Source organism: Pseudoliparis swirei, chromosome 7, assembly GCF_029220125.1.
Source record: "Pseudoliparis swirei isolate HS2019 ecotype Mariana Trench chromosome 7, NWPU_hadal_v1, whole genome shotgun sequence".
Lineage (NCBI taxonomy): Eukaryota > Metazoa > Chordata > Actinopteri > Perciformes > Liparidae > Pseudoliparis > Pseudoliparis swirei.
In genome coordinates this window covers 4,856,634-4,880,867 of record NC_079394.1, presented here as the reverse complement: position 1 = coordinate 4,880,867, position 24,234 = coordinate 4,856,634, and the positions used below count along the sequence as shown (strand labels likewise).

Below are 24,234 nucleotides of genomic sequence, written 5' to 3'. Positions count from 1 at the left end.
AATAAATTAAGACAATATTAAATGCCTTTCTCATATTATCAGGGGATGTGAACAGTTGCTTTTTTCCCCCAGAGAAGCTAATATACTGTGCACCGTTGAACTACAGCTGTCAGTTTTTCTTAATCATAATATTTCAACTCTCCTGACATTTGGAGTAAAAATAAACACATTCAAGGAAGCCGAGTGGCAAAACCCAGCTGTTTTGGCAGGATATTTTTCTGAGATATAAAGGGAGGAAAAAAAAATGCACAGTGTATTTGGAAGTACACATCTTGGCATTTCAATGGTGTGCTGATGGATTCAAGTCGGTGGTTTTTTGGAAGATTGCTCTCCCACTTGGCATGCCTTACAATGAGTGAGGAATTATGCTACACTTGCCAATTGTTCAAAATGTGATTTCATAAGTCAAATAAGATGAGTAAATCAAGGTCAAGAGCGATATTCCAACTGACGGATACTTAACATGTTTTCAAAAGCAATGGACTGTCTGACTAACTGTGGGCCTGTGTGCATTGTTTTGGTTGTTCTGCTTGTGGCTGCTTTGACTGCTAAGTCGGGGAAGCAAACAAAGCAGATGCAGGACAATTTGATCAATGATCTCCCAGAGTTCATCGGGAGGGCACATCGGGGTTTACCAAGGCTGGCTTAACCACCAAAGGAACACAAACCTCCATTACCTACTCCTGCCTAGCCCACTGATGAGACACCAAATGAGGGTCAATGAAACCACCAACTAAAGATTGATCATCAGAACTTCAAAGTCCCTCATGTAAATCCAGCCTTTTCCAGGCATCTGGGGCATTGATACAAACTTACAAACCCCTCCCAGAGGAGAGTTGCTGGTTAGAAACCAATATACCTCATGGGGGGGTTCTCTGACCCACCCTCTACAAAGACCCGTAAAGTCTGAAAAGTATCTCCTCCTCGTGAACGGGTTGTATCCACACCATCCCCTGCAGACTGCCAGGTAGGCCTCTTATGCAACTGTAAAAAGTTCAAAACGGGTTCATCGTCCCAAAGTTACATTCAAGGACACTTCAACATGGGTTAGAGCAGCTTTTACTTTGAAAGGAAAAGACCTGAAAGCACCTCAATGTTTCCCATTGGGGTAAGTGGTCAATGGAAATGTGATAAACAATGACACAAACATCAAGTTCCCTGCACCCAACACACCACGGGCCCGGCAGCCCCTCCCCCCCCCCCCCCCCGCCCTGTGTCTATAGAGTATTTTGGTTCACGTTCCACTGCAGCATCCGGCTGTGTTGCGGTCTCGGTTTCACCTCCCACTTCCTTTTTTTTTGTGGCCCTGACGTGTTTCCGTTCCCGAATTAGAATACACTCTTTCCACAAAGAGTTGTGATATCGGGCCGTCTTCCTCCTAATGCCGACAGTGTTTGGAAACTAATACGAAATCCCCGGTGAGGTCAAAATCTATCCCCCAAATCCATCACGTGAGAGAGATACAGGGCAACATCAAAACACAACAGCCGGTGGAACACGAAGAGGAAATCTCTCTCTAACTCAACGATAAGATTGAGAAGACCTGTTGCGAGCTTTGAAGAAACAATGCGGTTCAATTCAGGGAAAGTGTGGAAACATCTTATTTTATGGAATTGCACTAACAGATTCTTAATGTAGGCATCAGGGAATCCTTCAGTCGTTGTAGTTTTGGGTGAGGAACTGCAGAGAGGACGCCGGCTCTCCCAGATGAAACCTTGTGATGAAGGCCTGAAGATCCCATTTACCTGTGGGAGCAGCATGACACACCAACAGAGAAAGGCATTAGTATTTACACATATTTGGGGGGGGGGGAATGTACACTACCGTTCAAAAGGTTGGGGTCATCCAGACAATTTTGTGTCTTCCATGAAAACTCACTTTTATTTATCAAATGAATTGAACATTTAATAGAAAATATAGTCAAGACATTGACAAGGTTAGAAATAATGATTAATATTTGAAGTATTAATTTTGTTCTTCAAACTTCAAGCTCAAAGGAAGGCCAGTTGTATAGCTTATATCACCAGCATAACTGTTTTCAGCTGTGCTAACATAATTGCACAAGGGTTTTCTAATCAGACATTAGTCTTCTAAGGCGATTAGCAAACACAATGTACCATTAGAACACTGGAGTGATAGTTGATGGAAATGGGCCTCTATACACCTCTGGAGATATTTCATTAGAAACCAGACGTTTCCACCTAGAATAGTCATTTACCACATTAACAATGTATAGTGTGTATTTTTGATTAATGTTATCTTTATTGAAAAAAACAGTGCTTTTCTTTGAAAAATAAAGACATTTCTAAGTGACCCCAAACTTTTGAACGGTAGTGTACATAAATCCTCGGTTTGCTTTCAGTCTGATACAAAAGTGTTTTTCAGATACATCGAAATAAGTACGCAGGTAAACCTCACAAGTTTATTAGACATGTTATTTTTCTCATACATAAATGGAGTACAGTCTGCTAGCAATCTCTGATGCATCACCAGAGTGTTTCTCGTGACCGCTCGGCCCATGTTTAAGGGATCTGAGGCCTAGCTGAGCAGCACATGGCTCCGGGATGTGAGTCACTGAGAACAGCACTGCTGAAAATAAAACATGTTGCTGTAATGATGGAGGTGGGAACGCAAGGACGTATTGGCAAGAAGATATGATTCAATCGCCTGGACTGTTTTTTCTTCTTCCCTCCCCTTTTAAACAAACACCAGACGGCCTTCCGGCTGGTATGACAGTATCACTTCTAAGATTTGGACAACCGCTGATTCCCTGCAGCTTCCCCTCCCTTTAAAAAAAAGAAAAGAAAAGAAAAAAAAGACAAATTCACAATTATGATTCCAAGGCAACAAAACCCTGTGTGCTTAAAACTTGCAAACTTCAACAGATTCTCGAGAGAGCGAGTGTCTGTCTGTGTCTTCACATGTTTGAGTGTACATACGACAACGCTCTGCTCCAAAATCCAGGGAATCGCTGATATTATGGCATTTCCGTATATGTGGAGTAATTACATGAACAGCTGCTCAGGAATAGCTTAGGAAAGTTAATCTTTTGAAAAGAAAGCCAACTATTGAAATCATCCAAATGTGTAGAGAGAATGGTTTCACTTAGGCGTCGAGTCGGACTCTGCCTGGACCGACACGTTATTGCTTTTCACCTCTCGTTGCAGCTGCTTCACTTTGCTGGAGCTGTTTTCACCATTAGAAAGCCACATTCTGTATCCTGCAGGAGATCGGGGAGGAGAAATGCATTTTGCCGCCGCCACTCGGCTCAAATGCACTCACCTCCCATCAATGCAGAAACAATTCAGAAAGATTCATTTACACTTCAGACAAAAAGTCCTTTTTAAGGACATAATCTTTTCAGCTGTTTTCAGAACACACTATTGTATTTCAGTCCTCACCAATCGGAAACTCGAGTTTCTATTTGAGCGTCAAATAATTGAAGCGTTTTAAACATACAATGACAGATTTACTGAATCATTCCTCAAGTATTTTAGGGCTCATGCATCCTTCCTGATCCTCTCTCCATGTTTAGCTTATGAGACTGACACCCCGGTGTGTCCAGGTTTGCAATGAGGTCGGGTCAGGGTCTGAGCTCAGCTGGAGAAGATGATGAATAATAACCAGGATATGAGCAGATGAGTACCTGGATCTTGCAGGTCCCCTCTGTGAATGAGGATTGCCTGCAGAAAGGGCTCCGATAATCAAGTGAGGGCAATGGAGTCAGGTGACCTGCCTGTATGATAGGGCATGGCCCCAGTGACCCCTCTGGCCTGTGCCTCAGTGGGAGATAATGCACCGCCTCTGCAGATCCCCAAACTCCCCCTGCAACAAGGTCCCTCGCCCAATAGAGGCAGCACCTTCAAGGAAAACTGAGGGGCGAGGCAACAAACATACTGAATATAGAGGTACGGTCAACGAGTCACGTGGCAGATTTGACTTGCATGACACTAATAGTGCACTAATCTTTCAAGGACCCATCGTATGCCCATTTTTCCACAAGTTGATATGGTTCCTTGGGGTCTTAATGAAATGTTTGTCACATATTTTGGTCAAAATACCACAAGAATCATTTCAAACAGCACCCTTTTTACCCTGTCAAAAACACCTCCCCACAGATTAACCTGTTTTGAGTGCCTGTTCCTTTAAATGCTAATGAGCCAGCTCCCCCCCCCCCCTCCACGAGATGCGCTCGCCTAGCTGCTGCCTGCCCAGCTAGCCATGACCTTTGTAGAAATATGGCTACTGCAGATGAAGATAGCGTCGTGCAACCATATCGTTTTGAACCAGTCAGACCCTGAACAAGAAGAGGCTCCTGAACAAGTTCGAGAAGTTAGGGCTCAACAGGACGTTTCTGAATGGTAAGTTAACTTTGTCACTTCTACATTTTTTGTTTGTTTGTACATTGGCTCAGGTCACCGAACCGTCTTTAAACTGGGTGGGTCGAGTGGTGGTGGGGGGCGGTCCAAGGCCATGTCGCCAGACTCCCTACATGGGCGTGCTTCAACATCTACGTCGACGTTGGTGGTGATCCCTTTGGACGCACTCAAGCATATCGTTTCTGACATAGAGGAACCACAACAAGCCGCGTGAGTTGTTTTTTTCCAGCGTTTTTGTGTTGGGAGACATGCCAGATACCCAAATTAACATATAGAAGCACTAAAAAAGTGGCATTTTCATAATATGTCCCCTTTAAACTTTCTTTTTCCCTTTTTTTAGAGGAAGAACCAACCGTGTCGTAGTTTTAGGAAACATTTCCTCCAACGGGGGAATGTCACACTGAAGATCACTTTATTGTAGAGTAACGATCCGACGGAGAGTCAAAACCAGGCGCTGCTTGTAAGGCTTTACGCACATAATCCTGTCTAAAGCTGTGCAGTCATTGGGCGCCATCCAAAGTGAGGTGAATTCACAATATCTGGTGCTATCACACTGGCTGGTACCCTGCGAATGCCTAGACTAACAAATGACCTTAAAATAGGATGGTGTGTGTCTGTTTGTAGTGCAGACGCATTTCTGCCTCTCCCATCTGCTCATGGAAAGGACAGATAGTGTCGGACCTGAGGGCGATGTTAAAGTCTTCCCGCCTCCCCTTTTGTTTCCACCTTGCCTCTCCGTCTGGGTATGGCAGGAAGATCAGGACTGCTGTGAGGTGACACAGAACTGCTACATTTAGTGGTGTGGGCGGTGTCCCTGTTAAACCTCTTATAGTGTCTCGAAAGTACTCAAAACCAAGTGATCCTGTTCATCGCAGGAGAGGAAGAGGAGCCATATCAGGGGAGAGGCTTTGCTGAACATTCAGATTCATAATAATGCTATCCTAATGGCATGAGGGGGACATTATTTGTGGGGGTCAGGGGTCAGCGAGAGAGCAGTGCCCCTGGAGCAAAATGGGGTGTCGCTTCAGCGGGGCAGATGAGCGCTGAGGAGGGACCCGGGGTTGAGGAGCGGTGTCACAATGTCGCCGCTCCCAGCTCACGGCGAGCTGTCAATATAACAGCCTACATCGTTGCCAATACACCCTGTAGTGGCCATGTGTCCTTCAACTTCAATCAAAACTATAAATCAAACCGCCACTGATGCACCGTGGGTTTCGGTGTTGACGCATGCAAAAGAAAGTAATGTCCATTTCCGCCTGTTATTATTCTGATCATTTATTTCTTAAACCAACGAAAAAGAACAAACAAAATGTTGTTTCTCCTCTCTCTGCTGCTGTAAAAAAAAAACACACCACCCTGGTGCATGCTGGTCCTGTGCCTCCCACCTCTACATATAACCACAGGTGCCCAGTGTTACCCAATCAGTGAACCTACAACTAAATATATGAAACTAAACTACAACTATCATAAGAAACAACTAACATATCAAAATATAACCTAAATAAGCAATAAATTATCAATATTACTTTATAATAAAACCTTAATACAAATGTCAAATTAAATAGCTCCAACACACCGTATACCGGGGACTGCGGACTCAAACAGATGTGCCACATGTTGATTTATATTTGGTTAATGTTCATCAGCTGTCCCATTAAAGGGAATGAATCAATACGTTCTTAAATGACCCAAGCAATTAATACATTGTCGGAATATTTGCTGAACAATTTTTTTCTGTTCATCAGCTTATTGATTAATCAACTGACCGTTTCAGCTCCTGCTGCTGCTCATTGGTTATTTTCATTACTGATAGTAACTTGAGAAAATTGAGAAAATTGTGAAGTTACCCATGACAATTTCCTACAGTTTGACGTCTACGAATTCCATGTTTTATCTGTCTAACAGTCCAAATCTAAATTATATTCTGTTTACCATCACATATGAGAAGAAAAAAAAAGCAGCAAGTAACTGACTGTAACTACAAAATATTGGACACTTTAGTAAATTAATTAATCTGATATTTTGTTTCAGCTCTTTGATTAGTCATTTCAGCAGTGAATAATCATTTGGTTATTTATGGATGGTAGGAGTTGAGGAAAAATTAAGAAACGTTTACCTGAAACGAACAAGCATCTGTTAAAAAAATAAAAAAATAAAAAAAGATAACATAAATAAAAAACACAACCAGCCAAAATTAGAAACGTGAAAGTGTTCCTTTAAGGCAGCCGACTCCTGGCTGAAACTCAGGCCTGCTGTAGCAACCAAATCCTGGCTCTCTTGACTCCACGCAGCTCTGATTAATGGTAGAGGCAGTGGGTGGGTGGTAGACATGGATCTGCCCATTACCACACTGCAACATTGCAAATGGCTTCAATTACTGCGGAGTGTGCTGAGCTGGCAGTCGGGGCTCTGGGAGGCAAGATGAGCAACGTGCACCATCCAGCAGCGAACTATCCTGTGATCCATTCGTTCACACAACATGATCATCGTGGACATCCTCTGCTTTGTGATTTACGATGATCGATTTGATATTCTTAGCCAATAATTTGGACGCTGGTCTTTTTCCTGATCAACACAGTTGAGGGTCCCCCTGCAGAAGACAGGAGCCCGGATGTGTGAACAGTGCAAAACTACCGTGTAGGCTGAAACAACACTCGATGGCCTCTCTCGAAGCCTCGGTTTCCGTGCCCGGGGAAAAACGCTAACACTGTTTCCCTTGACAAACTGACTCGGCGGCACCGAACAGTAGCGGGACATATTGAGGGCTTGCCAAGTGGCTGACAAGTATCACAAGGGCCTGCGTGCCCACGCCTGCCCCCGCCCTGGCACAGGGGCAGCCTCCAGGGACAGCCTTCCTGAGCCAGAGTGGAGGGGATTCCCCACGATCACGCCCCTGCGCCTGGTGCCAAGAGCACAGGCCCCCCTGTCGTTCCTTGTGTAACAAACCAGCTGTCTCCATCAGTTCACTGACCCACATTCATAACCTTATCACAGGAGGCACAGCAGACTCCCACCATTCGGCACAAGAGCCCTGCTCCACCTCTCATTGTTTCGACCCCTTTGCTATTCAAAGCGATTGGTCAGAGATGAAAAGAAAAAAAAGACGTCAAATTTGCGATCAAATCGAGTCAATGACTGCGCTAGTGGAAGTGGAAAACGATCATTAGGAGTCTCCCACCCACGTCTAAATGCTCTCCCTTTGCAAATCACATCAATTAATGTCATGGGCTATGAAAAATGCTCTCTGTGTCAGACCACATGGAGGGAGGACAGACGCTAATAAGTGAACATACTTAACGGAGGAGGTGGGGAGACATGGGATTCCCTCCGTTCCTCTTGTCTGTGCGGGAATACCGCGCTCATGGCCAAGTGAAGGCCGTCAATACAGCAGGTACACCGTCGCATGCAGGCAAACAGATGATAACTGTGAAATTGAAGATTTTTCTTTTCATAAACCCTGGCTTTCATTCTTAATGTGTCATACAGCGTCTATATCCATTACAACGCTCTTATCAAGGGCAGTTATCCTCTCCAGAATTGAGCCATCACGTGAGACATTTGATTATCCAAGAGTGAATTTCTTAATTTAATACAGTTTGCAAGAGAGAGGATGTGCAACAGCGGGAGTTAAACTCATCCAGTGAATTAAGGATGGGTGGATCCCCTCAGTGCAATCATTTCTTGATGTGGGGACACCTTCTGTATTGGAGCTAGTTGCAGAAAAAGAGTTTATTTTGCACAAAGGGATGTATTAAAATATTCGAAATAGCAGGCTGTTATTCATGCTACCATTTCTTCATCTTAACTAGTTCCGACACAGTGTATACTCTAACAATACCTTCCCAAATGTGAGTTTGGATATGTAGAATACTCCAAAATACATCTTTGACATTTCCTTTTCCAGAGGTTTCAACGTCAAACAGACCTCAGCCTAATATGCGGTGATTGTTTGCCGACATGGCTGTCAAAACTTCAAACGGCACAGACTGGCAGCTCCGCTCATTCGCGGCCACGTCGCTTGAAGTCTCACACCGCCCTGATCTCCCCTCAAATCACCGGCTGGGACCCGAGTCGAGCCGACAGACGAGCACGCCTCCCCGCGAGGTGCCGCACTCTGTATCCAAGTGCAATTGCTCACCTCCGAGAGACTTCACGTCAGGGGGAGGAAAATTCAGAAAAACCCGGAGTGTAAACAGAACAATAGCTCTGCTTTCTGCCAGACGAGCCCTGACCGTCTTTTGATAGACACAACAACAACAACAACAAGATCTGGTAATAATATCAACAGTAATCAAGGTTAGAAGTCGATGTGCACAGTTGATGAGCGCTGACTCGGCGAACAAGACGTGGCCAGGCAGACTCGTGCAGGTTGGAGCCAGCTGTCCTCGTCTTCTTGACCCCTCAGGCATTACAACTGCTACCTCATTAGCATTTCCTTTGTTAAGTACTTGGAGAAAATGATCTTTCCAAAGCAACTCCAAATGCTTTGATGCAATGCCCATAGTTTTTTTTTAATTATGCATAATGTCTCGTCCTGAGAAAACAGCCACAGACCAAATTCCGGGCTTGAAGGTGGTTAGATGGTGTCTGGCTGGAGTGTCTTAAAACATTATGTAACTAGAACGGGCACTCGGTAGAGCGCATACCTTCGCATATCACAAGATTGGGCATTGAATTATGAACATTTTGGCATTAGTTGCATGCCAATTGGATAGAAATTGACCGCGCTATGGTAAAAAGAAGATTTTGACCTTTTCATGACCTTGACCTTTGACCCGATCGGTCCCAAAATCGAATCAAATGGTCCCCGGATAATAACCAATCATCCCACCAAATTTCATGCGATTCGGTTTAAAACTTTTTTTGTTATGCGAATAACACGCATACAAATAAATAAATAAATAAATACACGGCGATCAAAACATAACCTTCCGCATTTTCAATGCGAAGGTAATACAAAAAAATCAAGCAGATTCAGTCTCCTAATATGGAAATATTACATCCTAAATAAAGGATTAAGCCCACTCAAACAAATTACGCATCCCTACCTATCAATCTAATGATGTAAAACGTCAAAACTTCCGACTATGTCAGGAAATAGAATCATCTACTTGCTTAAGCCTCGCAAAATATCTGCAGTAGCCTATATAAGTCGCTAAAACACAAAAAAAACTACTATGTGGTTATTTTGAGAGTTAGTGTTTGGGTCTTGAGCTTTAATTCCTTGGTGCAACCTTTCTATTGTTGATTCAACAACTAACTGCTGCCAGTGGAGCGGATCAGTGTTGGTGCGTGGCCGATGATCCTGCAGGGGCCAACAGGGCCGTGGACTCAAGGTGCTGCTGAGCGGAGGACTCCTCCTGCTCAGTGAGCGGCACCGGAGCGTCTGGAAGCTGCTCGAACAACATGAACCGGTAGCGATGAAAACCAGATTTCTGAGGAGGGGTTGGAGGATGATATTCTGTAGGAAAAAACAAAGAATCAGTATCAGGAGAACTGAGATTGGTGATATTACATAGTAATAAGCTGTATACAATTATCTCAATGATGCAACTTAAAACAGTGATCTTAATCTTTTAAATCGTAATTCTTTATCCTCTTTATGAATCTGGATTATTTTTTACTTATTTCTAAAAACAGTAGCTGTAGTTTCATAAAATGGTCGACCTTAATTCCTTGCGTTCTTCAGTCACTCTGTGGGATATACAGGACTGTCTCAGAAAATTAGAATATTGTGATGAAGTTCTTTATTTTCTGTGCACAAAAACAAAAATGTCATGCATTCTGGATTCATTACAAATCAACTGAAATATTGCAAGCCTTTTATTCTTTTAATATTGCTGATTATGGCTTACAGCTTAAGAAAACTCAAATATCCTATTTCTAAATATTAGAATATCATGAAAAAGTATACTAGTAGGGTATTAAACAAATCACTTGAATCGTCTAATTAACAAACACCTGCAAGGGTTTCCTGAGCCTTGACAAACACTCAGCTGTTATAAATCTTTTTACTTGGTCTGAGGAAATATTAAAATTTTATGAGATAGGATTTTAGAGTTTTCTTAAGCTGTAAACCATAATCAGCAATATTAAAAGAATAAAAGGCTTGCAATATTTCAGTTGATTTGTAATGAATCCAGAATGCATGACATTTTTGTTTTTTTAATTGCATTACAGAAAATAAAGAACTTTATCACAATATTCTAATTTTCTGAGACAGTCCTGTAAGCAGGCTAGTTCTCCTTTGTCTAAATCCTCTTTAAACAACACCGACACTGAAGGACAGTAAACACATCACTCTCCCATGGTTCACATCCGACTCTCAACTCTATTGTTGCCGTTACACTCGCTCAAACATGCTAATTCTGGCAGAATGAAGTGATTGGAAGGGATTATTACAGTCCCAACAACAGACACCAGATTTTGTTCCATTTGATTCATCGACTGCTGTCGGGATGTAATGCGAATTTCAACAAATATGACATGTTTCTGAAGATTACCAACCCTAACTTGAAGCTCCTACGAGCATGTTTCAATTTGTGTTCAATTCGGCATTCACTAAATCGTGTTTATGAGCACCAGATTATGTCTAGTAAACCTCTCATTTTCCTGCAGCAGGGTCTGACAGTCTGCCCTGCTCACTCCTGGTTCGGCTTCATCCGCGCCTCCCTTCCCTCTCGTGGGTCCGGCAACACGGCCGGGGCCTCCAGCAGCGTGGTGTCTGTGCCGGAGGCCCCCTGGAGCCGGAGCTGACGGAGTTTCTTGTGAACCTGCATAATTTCATCTGATTTTCTTCAAAACCCGACGGCACCAACGACGGGCATTACAAATAACTGTAAGGATGGAGAAAATCTTCTCGCTGATAGTCTTGTTTAACTATGTCGGTCATAAAGAGGCATCAGGAATGAATCGAGACTGTTACATAACCAGGTAAAAGCTGCTCACAGTAACTTTAAGGTAGTTTGCTGAAAGTGATAATGAAATCAAGACTAATGTTAACTAAAAAAAGGAACAAGCTCCAACAACACAAATGACTAAGACAAGCATATGTAATTAAAGTAAGCCATGATATAACGAAGGGTCAACTGAAAAGCAGCTTCCCAGTGAGGGTCTTCCCGTGTATCTGCCCTTTCTTGAGCGCATTGCACTGCAAAGTCAGACATAGAGTTGGTCAGGCAAAGCATTTGGGACATTTACGATTAAATTCAGTTTATTTTGTGTAGCCCATTATCACAAATTACAAATTTTCCTCAGAGGGCTTTACAATCTGTACACATAGACATCCCTGTCCCAGGACCTCACATTATTGATGCACAGTAAAGGTAAAAAAAGAAAAAGGAACTACAAATAAAACTAAATTTAACAAGAATGGTACATGCAGAGGGACTGCTTCCTACGCCACAAGATGATGCCACCTTTTCTTTGACACATATTGTAGACTCCCGTATAGCACCCACTTACAACTTGAGAAAAGCGGGAGCGGACATTTAATTTCCAAGACAATTCTTTCATTTAATAGACATATGCTGTCATATCAGTATATTTTTAGCAAGCATAGAACCATTAAACATTGAGACTTCGGTGATGATTGGAAAAAGACAATAATTTGTCGCTAGTGTCGAAAAAAAAAGAGAAAGCGACAGTTCCCAAGCAAATTAAACCCCTGAGTGAATTTCCAGGTAGCAATTCCCCATATTATTAATTGTACATCAACTTCCTGTTGCCTAGAAACAGACATAATGTCACGCGAAGCGCAGATATTTTTCATAAGCATTTTCTACTGTATATTTGTCAGGTTAAACTCCCTCATACCCAGGAAGCACACAGTCATGCACACAGGAATGTTTGTTTAATAGACTTGGCTGCTTATTGCAAGACGGCTGCATCCTTGAGTGGGAGGAAAAAGGACTAAATATGTTGTCTGTGAAATGGCCCAAAACCCACTTGAGGTAAGCGTGGAAGTCCCCATCGAAAGCATCAAATATCTGGTCTCAGCACCTATTTCTGTCCTCTTTTTCTCCACGCACAGGCTCCCCCTACAGGGGGACGAAGGTACTGCGTTACTATGCAGCTTGCAAGGACAAAAGACAAGCAGGATAGTTTTCTATCTCTCATTTATGGTGATCCTAAAGCAGAAATGGATCAAATATGGCTAATAGTGATATAGAAACTCACGTCAGATTCTCTTTGGGGGATGTGGACTTAACTGACTCAGAAACGTACGATGGCACGTTGTAGTTTGTCCTTGTTGATTTCCATCTTGGGAATGGTGCAAGCACATTTTTCACTCAGCAATTACAATCTTTGAAAAAAATAGGGAAGGTAAATATTATCCTACAACTCTATTCTCCTCTCAGTAATTCACTAAATAACTTCAGTATTAGTCTTTAGTTTATATTTTTGACAAGGGAATGGGAAGATTTGGCTTTCAAGTCATAAGAGGAGATTTAGGATATTGGACAGATCACAAATTCAGTTTGGAGTTGATCATGATACATATTGCCAATTACATTGTTACAAATCTATTGTCAAAAGTACATAGTGTCTCCAAAAATCCACACCAGAATGACTGAGACACAATTAGTAAATCACACAGTTTCATGTATAAATTGACTTTTTCAGTAGAGAACTGTCGCAACAGCAAAGCATGTGTCCTCTATTGTACATCATCTTATCTATAATTCTGTAACTGCTGTTTAGCAGTAAGTATGAGAGTGCACAGCACCAGTGTTTACACAGCCTGGCAACATTCAGAAGATGAGTTTCAACTGTGAGTATCTTCTTCATCCACTGATCAGTGAGAAGAAATGCTTTATTTAGAAATAGCAAGAGTCCTGCAGCCTGCAGGATCCAAAACCATCGCCATAGCAACAGGTAGTCAACATTTGAGCGTGCAACATTTTCCCACATCTCAATGCTCGACTCTCGCTCGCTCTCCATGGCACCTTCTGCGTTATACATTTTATTACAATACATAGATTAGCAACAAGAGCAAATTAATGCAAAAGATAAATTCAGCCAAACATTAAAAGGCAAATTATTCATATGCATAACTCGCGTAGAATCACATATATTAATACTGACATGATATAAGCATCTTAAAAGTTCTCAGTTTTGTGGTTGCGGCGGTGCCACTGCTCCCGAGCGGAGCTGGTTTCACAGGAGTTGTGGCGGGGCAGGGCAGTGTGAGGTCGCCGACTCTGGGTGTTTACTGGGGAATGACGGACTTGCTCACACTAATTTAAAGGACATTCTCACATGGTGGGCGGCCTCCCTCAGGGACCCTGCTGTGGGGGCGGGACACAGAGCGCGAAAAGTTCGGACCACTAAATGATTGACAGCCACTCGCTGTGTTAATTGTGTTTTTTTATTAAGAAAGGTTCAACTTTAAGTGTGGGTTTTAATATGTGTTTAATTCTATTCTTGCAGTATTTCTTTATAATCACAAATACAAAGTTGAAAAGTGAAGTTTCAAAAAAACATCCGAGGATCACGACACAACAACAGCACGTAGAGGTGCTGAGACGATGGTATTTGTCACGAATTCCCCACCTTCCTAGTTAAATTTATCCTGCTTACACGTTTAATTAACTCTCCTGTCATTCCAGATCCTGTCATCCTCACCTGACTGTCCCTCATTCCCTTCACCTGGTCCTCACGCCCTTCTCACCTGCCTCTGGTCACCTCGTTAGTCCCTCATTCCCTTCACCTGGTCCTCACGCCCTTCTCACCTGCCTCTGGTCACCTCGTTAGTCCCTCATTCCCTTCACCTGGTCCTCACGCCCTTCTCACCTGCCTCTGATCACCTCGTTAGTCCCTCATTCCCTTCACCTGGTCCTCACGCCCTTCTCACCTGCCTCTGGTCACCTCGTTAGTCCCTCATTCCCTTCACCTGGTCCTCACGCCCTTCTCACCTGCCTCTGGTCACCTCGTTAGTCCCTCCTTCCCTTCACCTGGTCCTCACGCCCTTCTCACCTGCCTCTGGTCACCTCGTTAGTCCCTCATTCCCTTCACCTGGTCCTCACGCCCTTCTCACCTGCCTCTGGTCACCTCGTTAGTCCCTCCTTACCTTCACCTGGTCCTCACGCCCTTCTCACCTGCCTCTGGTCACCTCGTTAGTCCCTCATTCCCTTCACCTGGTCCTCACGCCCTTCTCACCTGCCTCTGGTCACCTCGTTAGTCCCTCCTTACCTTCACCTGGTCCTCACGCCCTTCTCACCTGCCTCTGGTCACCTCGTTAGTCCCTCCTTCCCTTCACCTGGTCCTCACGCCCTTCTCACCTGCCTCTGGTCACCTCGTTAGTCCCTCATTCCCTTCACCTGGTCCTCACGCCCTTCTCACCTGCCTCTGGTCACCTCGTTAGTCCCTCATTCCCTTCACCTGGTCCTCACGCCCTTCTCACCTGCCTCTGGTCACCTCGTTAGTCCCTCATTCCCTTCACCTGGTCCTCACGCCCTTCTCACCTGCAGCCCATCCCCTCATTAGTCCCTCACTATTTAGCTCCCTCACTTCCACTTGTCCTCTGCCAGATTGTCTTGTGTGTCACCGCCAAACTCTCCAGCGAATTCCTTGTACTAGTTCTGATCTGCCTGTTACAACCCTGTTTGCCTGTTCACCCGACTTGAGATTTTTGCCTGCCCCTTTTGGATTTGTTGCCCTGTTTGACTGACCACCCGGTTTTGACCCTGCCTGAAAGATTAAGTGAACAGCCTCCTCCTGCATTCCTGCGTTTGTCGTGCTTTTGGGTTCCAGTACCTGTAACCATTACAATATTGATGATTCTCGTGTTGTTTGAGCGGTTTGAATTCATCGGCGATTAATTTCATTACATTTATGTAATTTCAGCTCACCATGGTAAATGATTTTCTTATTAACCCCACCCGTGCAAAATCTGGGAATGATGATGTCATAGATAAGGGATATAACGTGATTACAAGGCGTACACATTGTCGGTTGTAAACCACAATGATCTTGTACACAAGTACTTACTTTGGTCTCTCATTTCAGTTTTTGTCACAATGGTTTTGCTGCATCGATGATTTAGACACTGAGGATAACTATCTTAATATGGATACCATGTCGAGTGACAATAGACATAGCCAAACATGTTTATCTGATGCATGCCATTAGAAAAGTATACATTATTTGTATTACATCATGGTTCAATTAATATGTAATACATAATTATATAATGAAGCAAGCGTGTTGGTTTGTTGTTATTTCTTATATACACGAATACTAGAGGATATAATGAGAATATTCTCCAGTATATAATACTCTGTGCTCAAACATTTTACACCCGTTTCACAAAATATCACACATAATCCAAACATTTCTAATACCGACCAACAATAAACAGCTATATTTTTGGATGACGCTGGCCTAAAGCTGAGGATCAAAGTTACATCATATAAGGCAGATGTCAGAGAAACCAGTAGATTGGATGATTATAATCGGATTGTTTCGTCATCGTAGAAATGCAAAGCACAGCATGTATAGATATATATATCCAGTCACTGATAGTCTCTGTAAGCAATTCGTTAAATCTGAAGCACACTTAAAATCTGTGTCTTTACGACGAGAGCCCGATAGATTCCTCACGGCTTCTGTGTCACTCAGTTACGCCGTTTCACAGCTGAAAGTCAAATAAGTCGAGGAATTGATTCATTATCTACGCAGTCACCAAGGAACCCACGACAACCACACCTATTTCAATTCATATGTTCATGAGTCACATCATGTCTTTGAGGTTCAATCATAGAGCTCAACACTTACAACACCACCTAATGGTGCGGTCATATGTATATTTTGGAATATTCTGCACTTTTATTTTAAAAATTTTCATATCGATTTAATATTTTTTTGGACCAAATCCACATATTTACGAGCAATGTTTGTTCTTTGAACTATTATTGTTTGATAGGTATGTTTGACAGTGTATCATATACCACGGTCACATCACATTCTGAAGATAAGAAGACAGAGAGATGGTCAGTAGTTTAAAGCCATTGTGCAATGACAGATACTAACATTGTGTGCAAAGCAGTTGTCTGAATTAATAAATAAATCCCCACACATCACTGCGACTCGATGACACCAAACCTTAAACCCCAACAATCATCCATCGTGATAACAGCACGGATGCTTGGTGCCAATCATGTCATCGATTGTTACCATGAAGTATTTTAAAGCTGTTTAGTTGAACAAACAACATGAAACCAAGTATTTAGTTTGAGTTGATGTGAGAGTTGATAAAAGAGAGTTCTCTTTTAAAGCTCTTACAAGGGGAATACCCGTTCCTGTGGCTGTGATAATGAATCACACACCAAGCTGTGTGGGAGAGGCAGAAACTGACAGCGAAATAAACTGAAAGCATCAAAATGGATGTTAAGTATTTCACATACTTAACAGAAAAGAACAACATACTCTGAAGCATACAGGTGTGTCATTATTTAAAGAGCAGAGCTTACTTGTGAGCTTATGGCACCTGAAGTAGGGGCAGGACTGGACTTTGTTCCAGTTGTTAATTCACCCATACTTATCAAATGAAAATGTAACTCCAGACACTACGATTGGCTCTAAATGTTCACAAAACTATATTCACTGGAGGTTTCTTCATTAGTCTCGGCTCTGTTCAAATGTAGGAGCCATCCACCACTTTAGACTCCAGATTTAACGAATGTTAGTCCGGTGTTACGAACATTTCATCGAGCCTCTCCCTGTTGTTCACCGTGGCCCAGCTTGCCTTCATGTTTCACTGACTCTGTTTCACACTCTGACTCAGACAAAAGCAGATAAGATCCCGAACAACCTACACGTTATGAGCAATGAATAATTCAAAAAAATCTGGAAAAAAGCAATGCACCAGAGCTTTTTGGGTCACGTAATAGCCGGACACTCCGAGCACCAGTATTCATGGAAAATAATTCTCGCTCTCTGTTCCAAATCAAACACAACCGAGGCTTATCCAGACCAACTAATTTATCAGAATTTACCCCGTGAAGGAATGTGTTGAGAGTTTACAGCAGCATTATTACCATCACAATAGCCAGGTACTACTAGCTCAACATTTGAAATCCAGCTCAACAATATAGATTAATTGTTAACCCCTCTCGATCTTAGAGGAGGATCAGCCCATTTATTTGCATTGTTGTTGTGAGTTAAAAGTGTCTCACAAGGAACCTCACTGTATGCAGGTTGAACACGATTATTCTGAGGAAGAAAAAGACATTGAATATGTTTGCAACAACCTCATTTATTTTAGGATAATCGGCATAAATCTGCCACTTTGTATGTTTGTATAATATGTCTCCATAACTGGGAATCCTCTGACAAAAGGTAGGAGTCAGCGAGGAGGTGGGAAGAAGGGGCAGTGCAGGAATGCCCACTTGTCCAACAACCCTTCTCCTCCTCTGTGTGGAAGAGTGCTTCCCTTTGTCACTTACTCATGCACCTCCTTGTATATACACCACTTCCCTCCTCCTCCCTTGCACACCCTGTAAACCCACACCTACGACAATCAGCACCCACGTCCTTCTCATGCGGCTCTGAGAGCATCGTTCTCCCTTTCACTTGCAGTCAGGCTAACAGACGGGGAGAGAGAGCATGACAGATGGTGTTCACAGCTCTATTTCTGAGGCTGGACTTGTACCGCCACAGCCTCCCCCCCCTCCCCCCCCCCCTCGCCTATTCCACTCAAGCCAAGTGCTTATGACTGCCTCCTTATCTTCGCCTCAGTAATCAGCCCATTCATTTGCAGGGTTATTGTGAATTAAAAAGTCTGTGTCTCACAAGGAACCCGAGCCGTTTTACAAGTCGAACGCGATTACTTTGAGGAAGACGAGACGTCGAATAAGTTTTGCGGTGTAAATCTACCGCTTGTGAATTTAATAAACGAGCGGGTGTCAAGATTCTCTGGTGTGAGGGGTGAAAAGAGACCACCTGAGATCACCTGATTTGAGTTCACATGGTGTGCAACATGATCTTAGAATACCGGAGTTTGCTGACAAAATATTTCGCTATAAAAGCAGTTGTTATCGGTAGAATAAGAGTCCACAGTTGAGACTACACTGTAGTCCCATCTGTCGCCAGCAGCCCTAAACGGCCCTCGCCATCCTTCCTCGAGTACTCCATGTTCTCACCTTGGTATGCAGGTAGGTACCCATGCACCGCACCTGTGTGCCACCCTTCCTACAACGACAGGACAAAGTCTCTCGTGACCTTCAGAAGAGGCTAATTTCTGTCATATGCATTGAATGAGTTGTAACTCTGTTATGGGGTTCATTCTGTACACATGACATCTATTGTACTTCTGTCCATCCTGATAGAGGGATCCTCCTTCGTTTCCTTTAAGGTTTCTCCCCCTTTAACCCTCCTGTTACCTTAGGGTCAATTTGACCCCATTCAATGTTTAATGTCGGTGTTCTTTCGGGTCAATTTGACCCCAGGCTGTTTTTCACTGTGTCAAACATATAAGAAATATCAACTTTTTTATATATTTAAAGGGCTATTTAGGTAGTCAACAAACAAACATAAAGTACCTCACACTTAAACTTGGGAAACAATATTAATTCTAATAATTTTCTGGAGGTTTTAATTGCTGGGGTCAAATTGACCCCGAGGGTAAAATATGTCAGTAAATATAAAGGTAACAGGAGGGTTAAACATTGAATGGGGTCAAATTGACCCTAAGGCAACAGGAGGGTTAAACCTCGTTCAAGTTTTTTTGGGGGAGTTTTTCCTGATCCCATGTGAGGGTCAAAGGTCAGAGGATGTCGTATGTGTACAAATTGTAAATTCCTATGAGGGAAATGTGTAATTTGTTATTTTGGGCTATTTAAAATAAATGTAATTGAATATGCACTGCCAACTTAAGCAGCATCATACTGCTCTCCTGGTGTTCTTCAAAAGCGGATCTGGAGCTTATGCCGGTGACGGTGAGCTGAGACCACGGCAAAGCCCAGAGCTGCATGAACTGCATTACTCTATAGCATGCAGACATCACTTCTTGGTTGAGAACCTGGTCGATGACAAAGTGCTCATGTGACCAGCTGCTCATGTGCATGTACAAGGTATGTTTTTTAATGTTTTGTAAAGTATGTAAAGTAGTAAAGTACTGTATTGATGTAGTTGCTCCCTCCACTCCAACCTCCCATCAAAATAGGGGAAATAACATCAATGAATCAAACGTAATTAATGTTCACAATTAACAGTTACATGCTACTGCTAATTCCAGTTTTCACAAAGATTAGCACATTTTCATTAGAAAACATTGTCATTAGAAAACAAACCCCAACACAACCATACTAAATATTTTTCGGGAGTCTCCAACTACAGTAAATGACCCTGTGTTGTGAAAAAGTCCAATGGACTTGAATAAGAGTTGATCCAACTTATGGATGGATCATCGAGGTCTGGATCGTGGAATATTCCTCCTACCAATTATACCATGGCCCTGCTGAGACTCCGCCCACTGTTGAGACTCCGCCACTCCTCTTCTCTACCTCCATCTGCCTGATGGATCATCGAGGTCTGGATCGTGGAATACGCCTACTATGAACTATTCATACACTGTCATATCCATTGAATGTATTTTAACTCTAAATCTGTCCTTCTGGTCACATGACTATTGTTCTGTCCATCCTGGAGAGGGATCCTCCTCTGTTCTCTCCTGAAGGTTTCTCCTCTTTTTTTCCCCGTGAAGGGTTATTTGGGAGTTGTTCCTGATCCGATGTGAGGTCAAAGGTCAGGGATGTCTATGTGTACAGATTGTAAAGCACTCTGAGGCAAATTTGTGATTTGTGAAAATGGGCTATACAAATAAACTGAATTGAATTGAATGAATGGTGATCAGCTGAGCGGGATGGATCGGCTTCAGCAGGACCGGGTGAAAGCCAGTGGGGGAGTCACCCATGATCTGCTTCAGCGCTTCAACAAATTAACCCACTTAACAATAGCTTGCTCGACTAATGGCTTTAGTCAAGAAACTCATTTGGCTTTGGTAATGAACTGAGTTGGAAACATAAACAGTCCAGTTATTAAGTGAACTCCAGCCATCACCGGCATCACCCGACACCAAACCTACACGACGCTGGACCGGCTCATTAGTATGGAAGCATGCTACGACTCAAATCACTGACTTAAGAAACGAGCCACCCAAACCCATTATCACACTGCTGATGAGTCTGTACTTTAGTACTGTTGAGGGAAGCCCAAGCGTGAGTTCCCAAGGTAACAGTGGGTTTGAGTGGGGGCCGGCTGACTCATTTGAAGGGAATCCTGGAACCTGAACACGGCTGCCCACTCGCCCCACCCCCAGCTTCATCAGCACAACAAGCAAACGAGGCTCTGACATGTCCCCATGTCGGGCTTCCCACTGACGGGGTTGGCGCTGGAAAATCCTAGCCTGAGCGTTCCTACAAGGAGCATCAGAAGACACGCGCAGGCGAACACGAGGCCTTGCTGCGCCGGTTTTCGGCGGTAAGAACCGAAATCTGCGGAGATAGTAAATTAATAGGTTACAACAGTAAATATATCCAGGCACGTTCTGAATTTTGATTAATACGCGAGAGGATGGGGGAGATGTAAGGGGGTGGAGGAAGATTAAGCTTATTAAAATTGTCAATGGCACAGAATTAAAACCTTCTTTTTTCTCCTTTTTTCTTTTCTTTTCCAAGCGTGAACGGTGACACAAAATAAATGAGTGTTGAAACCTTGTGGGCCTGGAGGAGGAGAAAGAGAAGTGAGAGGAAGAGGTGGAGGATGAAGGAGGAGTAGGTGGACAAGACAACGAACTCTTTGCCCACACAATTAATCTAATTATTAAGAAATTAAAAGAGATCAACAGGCATGTAATTGACCATTAATTAGTTCAAGGTCAGTCTATTCTTTTGACTTTGGAAGGACTGTGGGCACTGATGCAACAACACAGCCAACAGTTGGCTGAAATATCACACAAATGCAATGATTTATAAACTAATAAACAGCCACAAGTGTTTCCACACAGACGTGGCATAGCTTTCCAAATATATAATAACTGTTATGTACCATCAATGCAATATTGTGTTATTCATAGAGAACAAAGGCAACATACCATGAGAAGAAAAACCAAATACTAATTCTAGAAACAGTCAAATCTGACTATCAAACCAAAACTGAACATGTAGTTAATAATCCTTGCTGTTAAGAGCAGCCATTTCATTTGTTTCTGTCCGCTATTCTCTGTGTTGATAACTCTACAGTTCATTCAGTGTCTTTAGTCATTAACAACTGAGAGCTGGTACAAAAGGATTTAAGAGGCAGCATTACTGCTGTGAATCGCTGGATGTTTAATTCTTCTATTATAATTGAGGTAGGAGCGAGACAAAGGTTATGGTAACTGCTGGAAACCTGTCCCACTTCACAGAAAGGTTAATGAACCTTACAAGTCCTATGGGAGATGGAGTATGCTGTTAATTTGACAAACGTGGGAAATAAATGCTTTTATGCTTTTATTGACGGTGACCAATAGCGGCCTTTGCTGAAATGAAAGGTTTTAGTCTTTTGGGTGCTTTGCTATGAAGCAAAACAATAATGTGGAATGCATTTGTTGGAAGAAACTAAGTACATAATTGTTGGAATAGCAATTTCGGGCTAAAAAACATCTTCATTATGAATTCATACTTTTGGGGAACATATACGGCGCAAAATGTATAGTAACCTAATTCATGTTACGAAACATCTGCCTTCATTATGAATACATTGGTAGCAATGAGGGATTTATAAAAAGCTGTATTTTAAAATCTACATTTATTTCCACAATCCGTTTTGTGCACCGTTGGTCTGGATCGCGTTTTAACAGGAATCAAGGGTATAATATACAGGACTGTCTCAGAAAATTAGAATATTGTGATGAAGTTCTTTATTTTCTGTAATGCAATTAAAAAAACAAAAATGTCATGCATTCTGGATTCATTACAAATCAACTGAAATATTGGAAGCCTTTTATTCTGATTTATTGCTGATTATGGCTTACAGCTTAAGAAAACTCAAATATCCTATCTCTAAATATTAGAATATCATGAAAAAGTATACTAGTAGGGTATTAAACAAATCACTTGAATTGTCTAATTAACTCGAAAAACCTGCAAGGTTTTCCTGAGCCTTGACAAACACTCAGCTGTTATAAATCTTTTTTTTTACTTGGTCTGAGGAAATATTAAAATTTTATGAGATAGGATTTTAGAGTTTTCTTAAGCTGTAAGCCATAATCAGCAATATTAAAAGAATAAAAGGCTTGCAATATTTCAGTTGATTTGTAATGAATCCAGAATGCATGACATTTTTGTTTTTTTAATTGCATTACAGAAAATAAAGAACTTTATCACAATATTCTAATTTTCTGAGACAGTCCTGTATATATATATAATATCCTGACAGCTGGAGAGGATCATGTGCAACAGTGATTGGGTCTGTGGGTTCGAGGGATTCAATGCAAAAGGTGGCTGTGATACATCAGGACACAGGTTTTAGGCACAGCACCAACTTTGTATACAGTGTGCATGATTAAGAGATTAAATGGATAATCTCCTTCTCATTCAATAGCCTGACAAAGGCAGGGATCTGGTTTCAGAGATAGACTTTCACCGTGGCTTAAATCTAACCAACAGTTCAGATCGACGTCCAAGTTCATCAGTTGCCGAAGAGCGGTGTCGTTTCCAACGATCTCAGGAAACACACATTCACTGTGCATCGGTAAAACCTCCATTATCACTCTTCTCAATTACAAACATGGACGTCTTTCCGGAAGAATTACTGAACCCACGCATCCTCAACAACACTTTTTCTCGTCAGCAGGTGACATTGATGGTTATATTACAGCACAATCTTTTTTTTGACAAACTCAAATTTGCAATTGGGTAAAGAGATGACCTGAAGTGTTCTGAACTACTGCCCGATGGGAAGGAGATGGACTACTTAAAAGGTGCATACTGTGAGATTGGGGGCATTTCTATTGCCTCTCAACAGCTCTCGTGGTCGACTGTAACTACATGTCCTCAAGTACTGGAGTGTAACATCATTTGGAGGCACTCGTAGTTTACATGTGTATTTTCATGTTCTGCTATTCTACTACTCCACTGAAAAAGTACAATTTAAACCTCCTGTTACCTTCGGGCACAGGTGTCAAACACAAGGCCCGCGGGCCGAGTGTGGCCCGTCACGTCATTTCATGTGGCCCCCGACGGCTTGAAAGACACATGATCACCTTTTCTTAAAGACATTTATGACAGAAAATCCCGTGCTTTTATTTTGAAGGTTTCAGATGAAATGGATTTATGTTTTAATATTAGTCTTTTTTCATGGACAATATTTCTACACTCAAATAAACAATAATTAAATGACGAGAGAGAGATTTAACAATATGTTGGGGAGTAGTTTATACGTTTATATACTTCTGTTACAACCGGCCCTTTAAGAGGCGGCCATGATGCAGATGTGGCCCACGGGGGGAAATGAGTTTGACACCCCTGCCTTAGGGTCAATTTGACCCCATTCAATGTTTAATGTCGCTGTTCTTTCGGGTCAATTTGACCCCAGGCTGTTTTTCACTGTGTCAAACACATAAGAAATATCAACTTTTTTATATGTTTAAAGGGCTATTTAGGTAGTCAACAAACAAACATAAAGTACCTCACACTTAAACTTGGAAAACAATATTAATTCTAATAATTTTCTGGAGGTTTTAATTGCTGGGGTCAATTTGACCCAGAGGGTAAAATATGTCAGTAAATATAAAGGTAACAGGAGGGTTAAACACAGGGCCTATGATGGGAGTATTTCCACATTGTGGTATTGCTATTGCTTCTTTTAGGTA

General features: G+C 42.3%; 1 protein-coding gene across 1 annotated transcript in view; it reads right to left on the bottom strand.

The window, feature by feature from the left end:
- Positions 1-1,653: 1,653 nt before the first annotated feature.
- Positions 1,654-24,234, bottom strand: part of LOC130197396 (phosphatidylethanolamine-binding protein 4) — a 36,600-nt gene continuing 14,019 nt past the window's right edge. Inside the window, 4 exon segments of the mRNA XM_056420058.1 lie at positions 1,654-1,745; positions 9,103-9,106; positions 9,728-9,840; positions 11,469-11,529. Of these exon segments, the coding sequence (XP_056276033.1) occupies positions 1,654-1,745; positions 9,103-9,106; positions 9,728-9,840; positions 11,469-11,529 (270 nt within the window).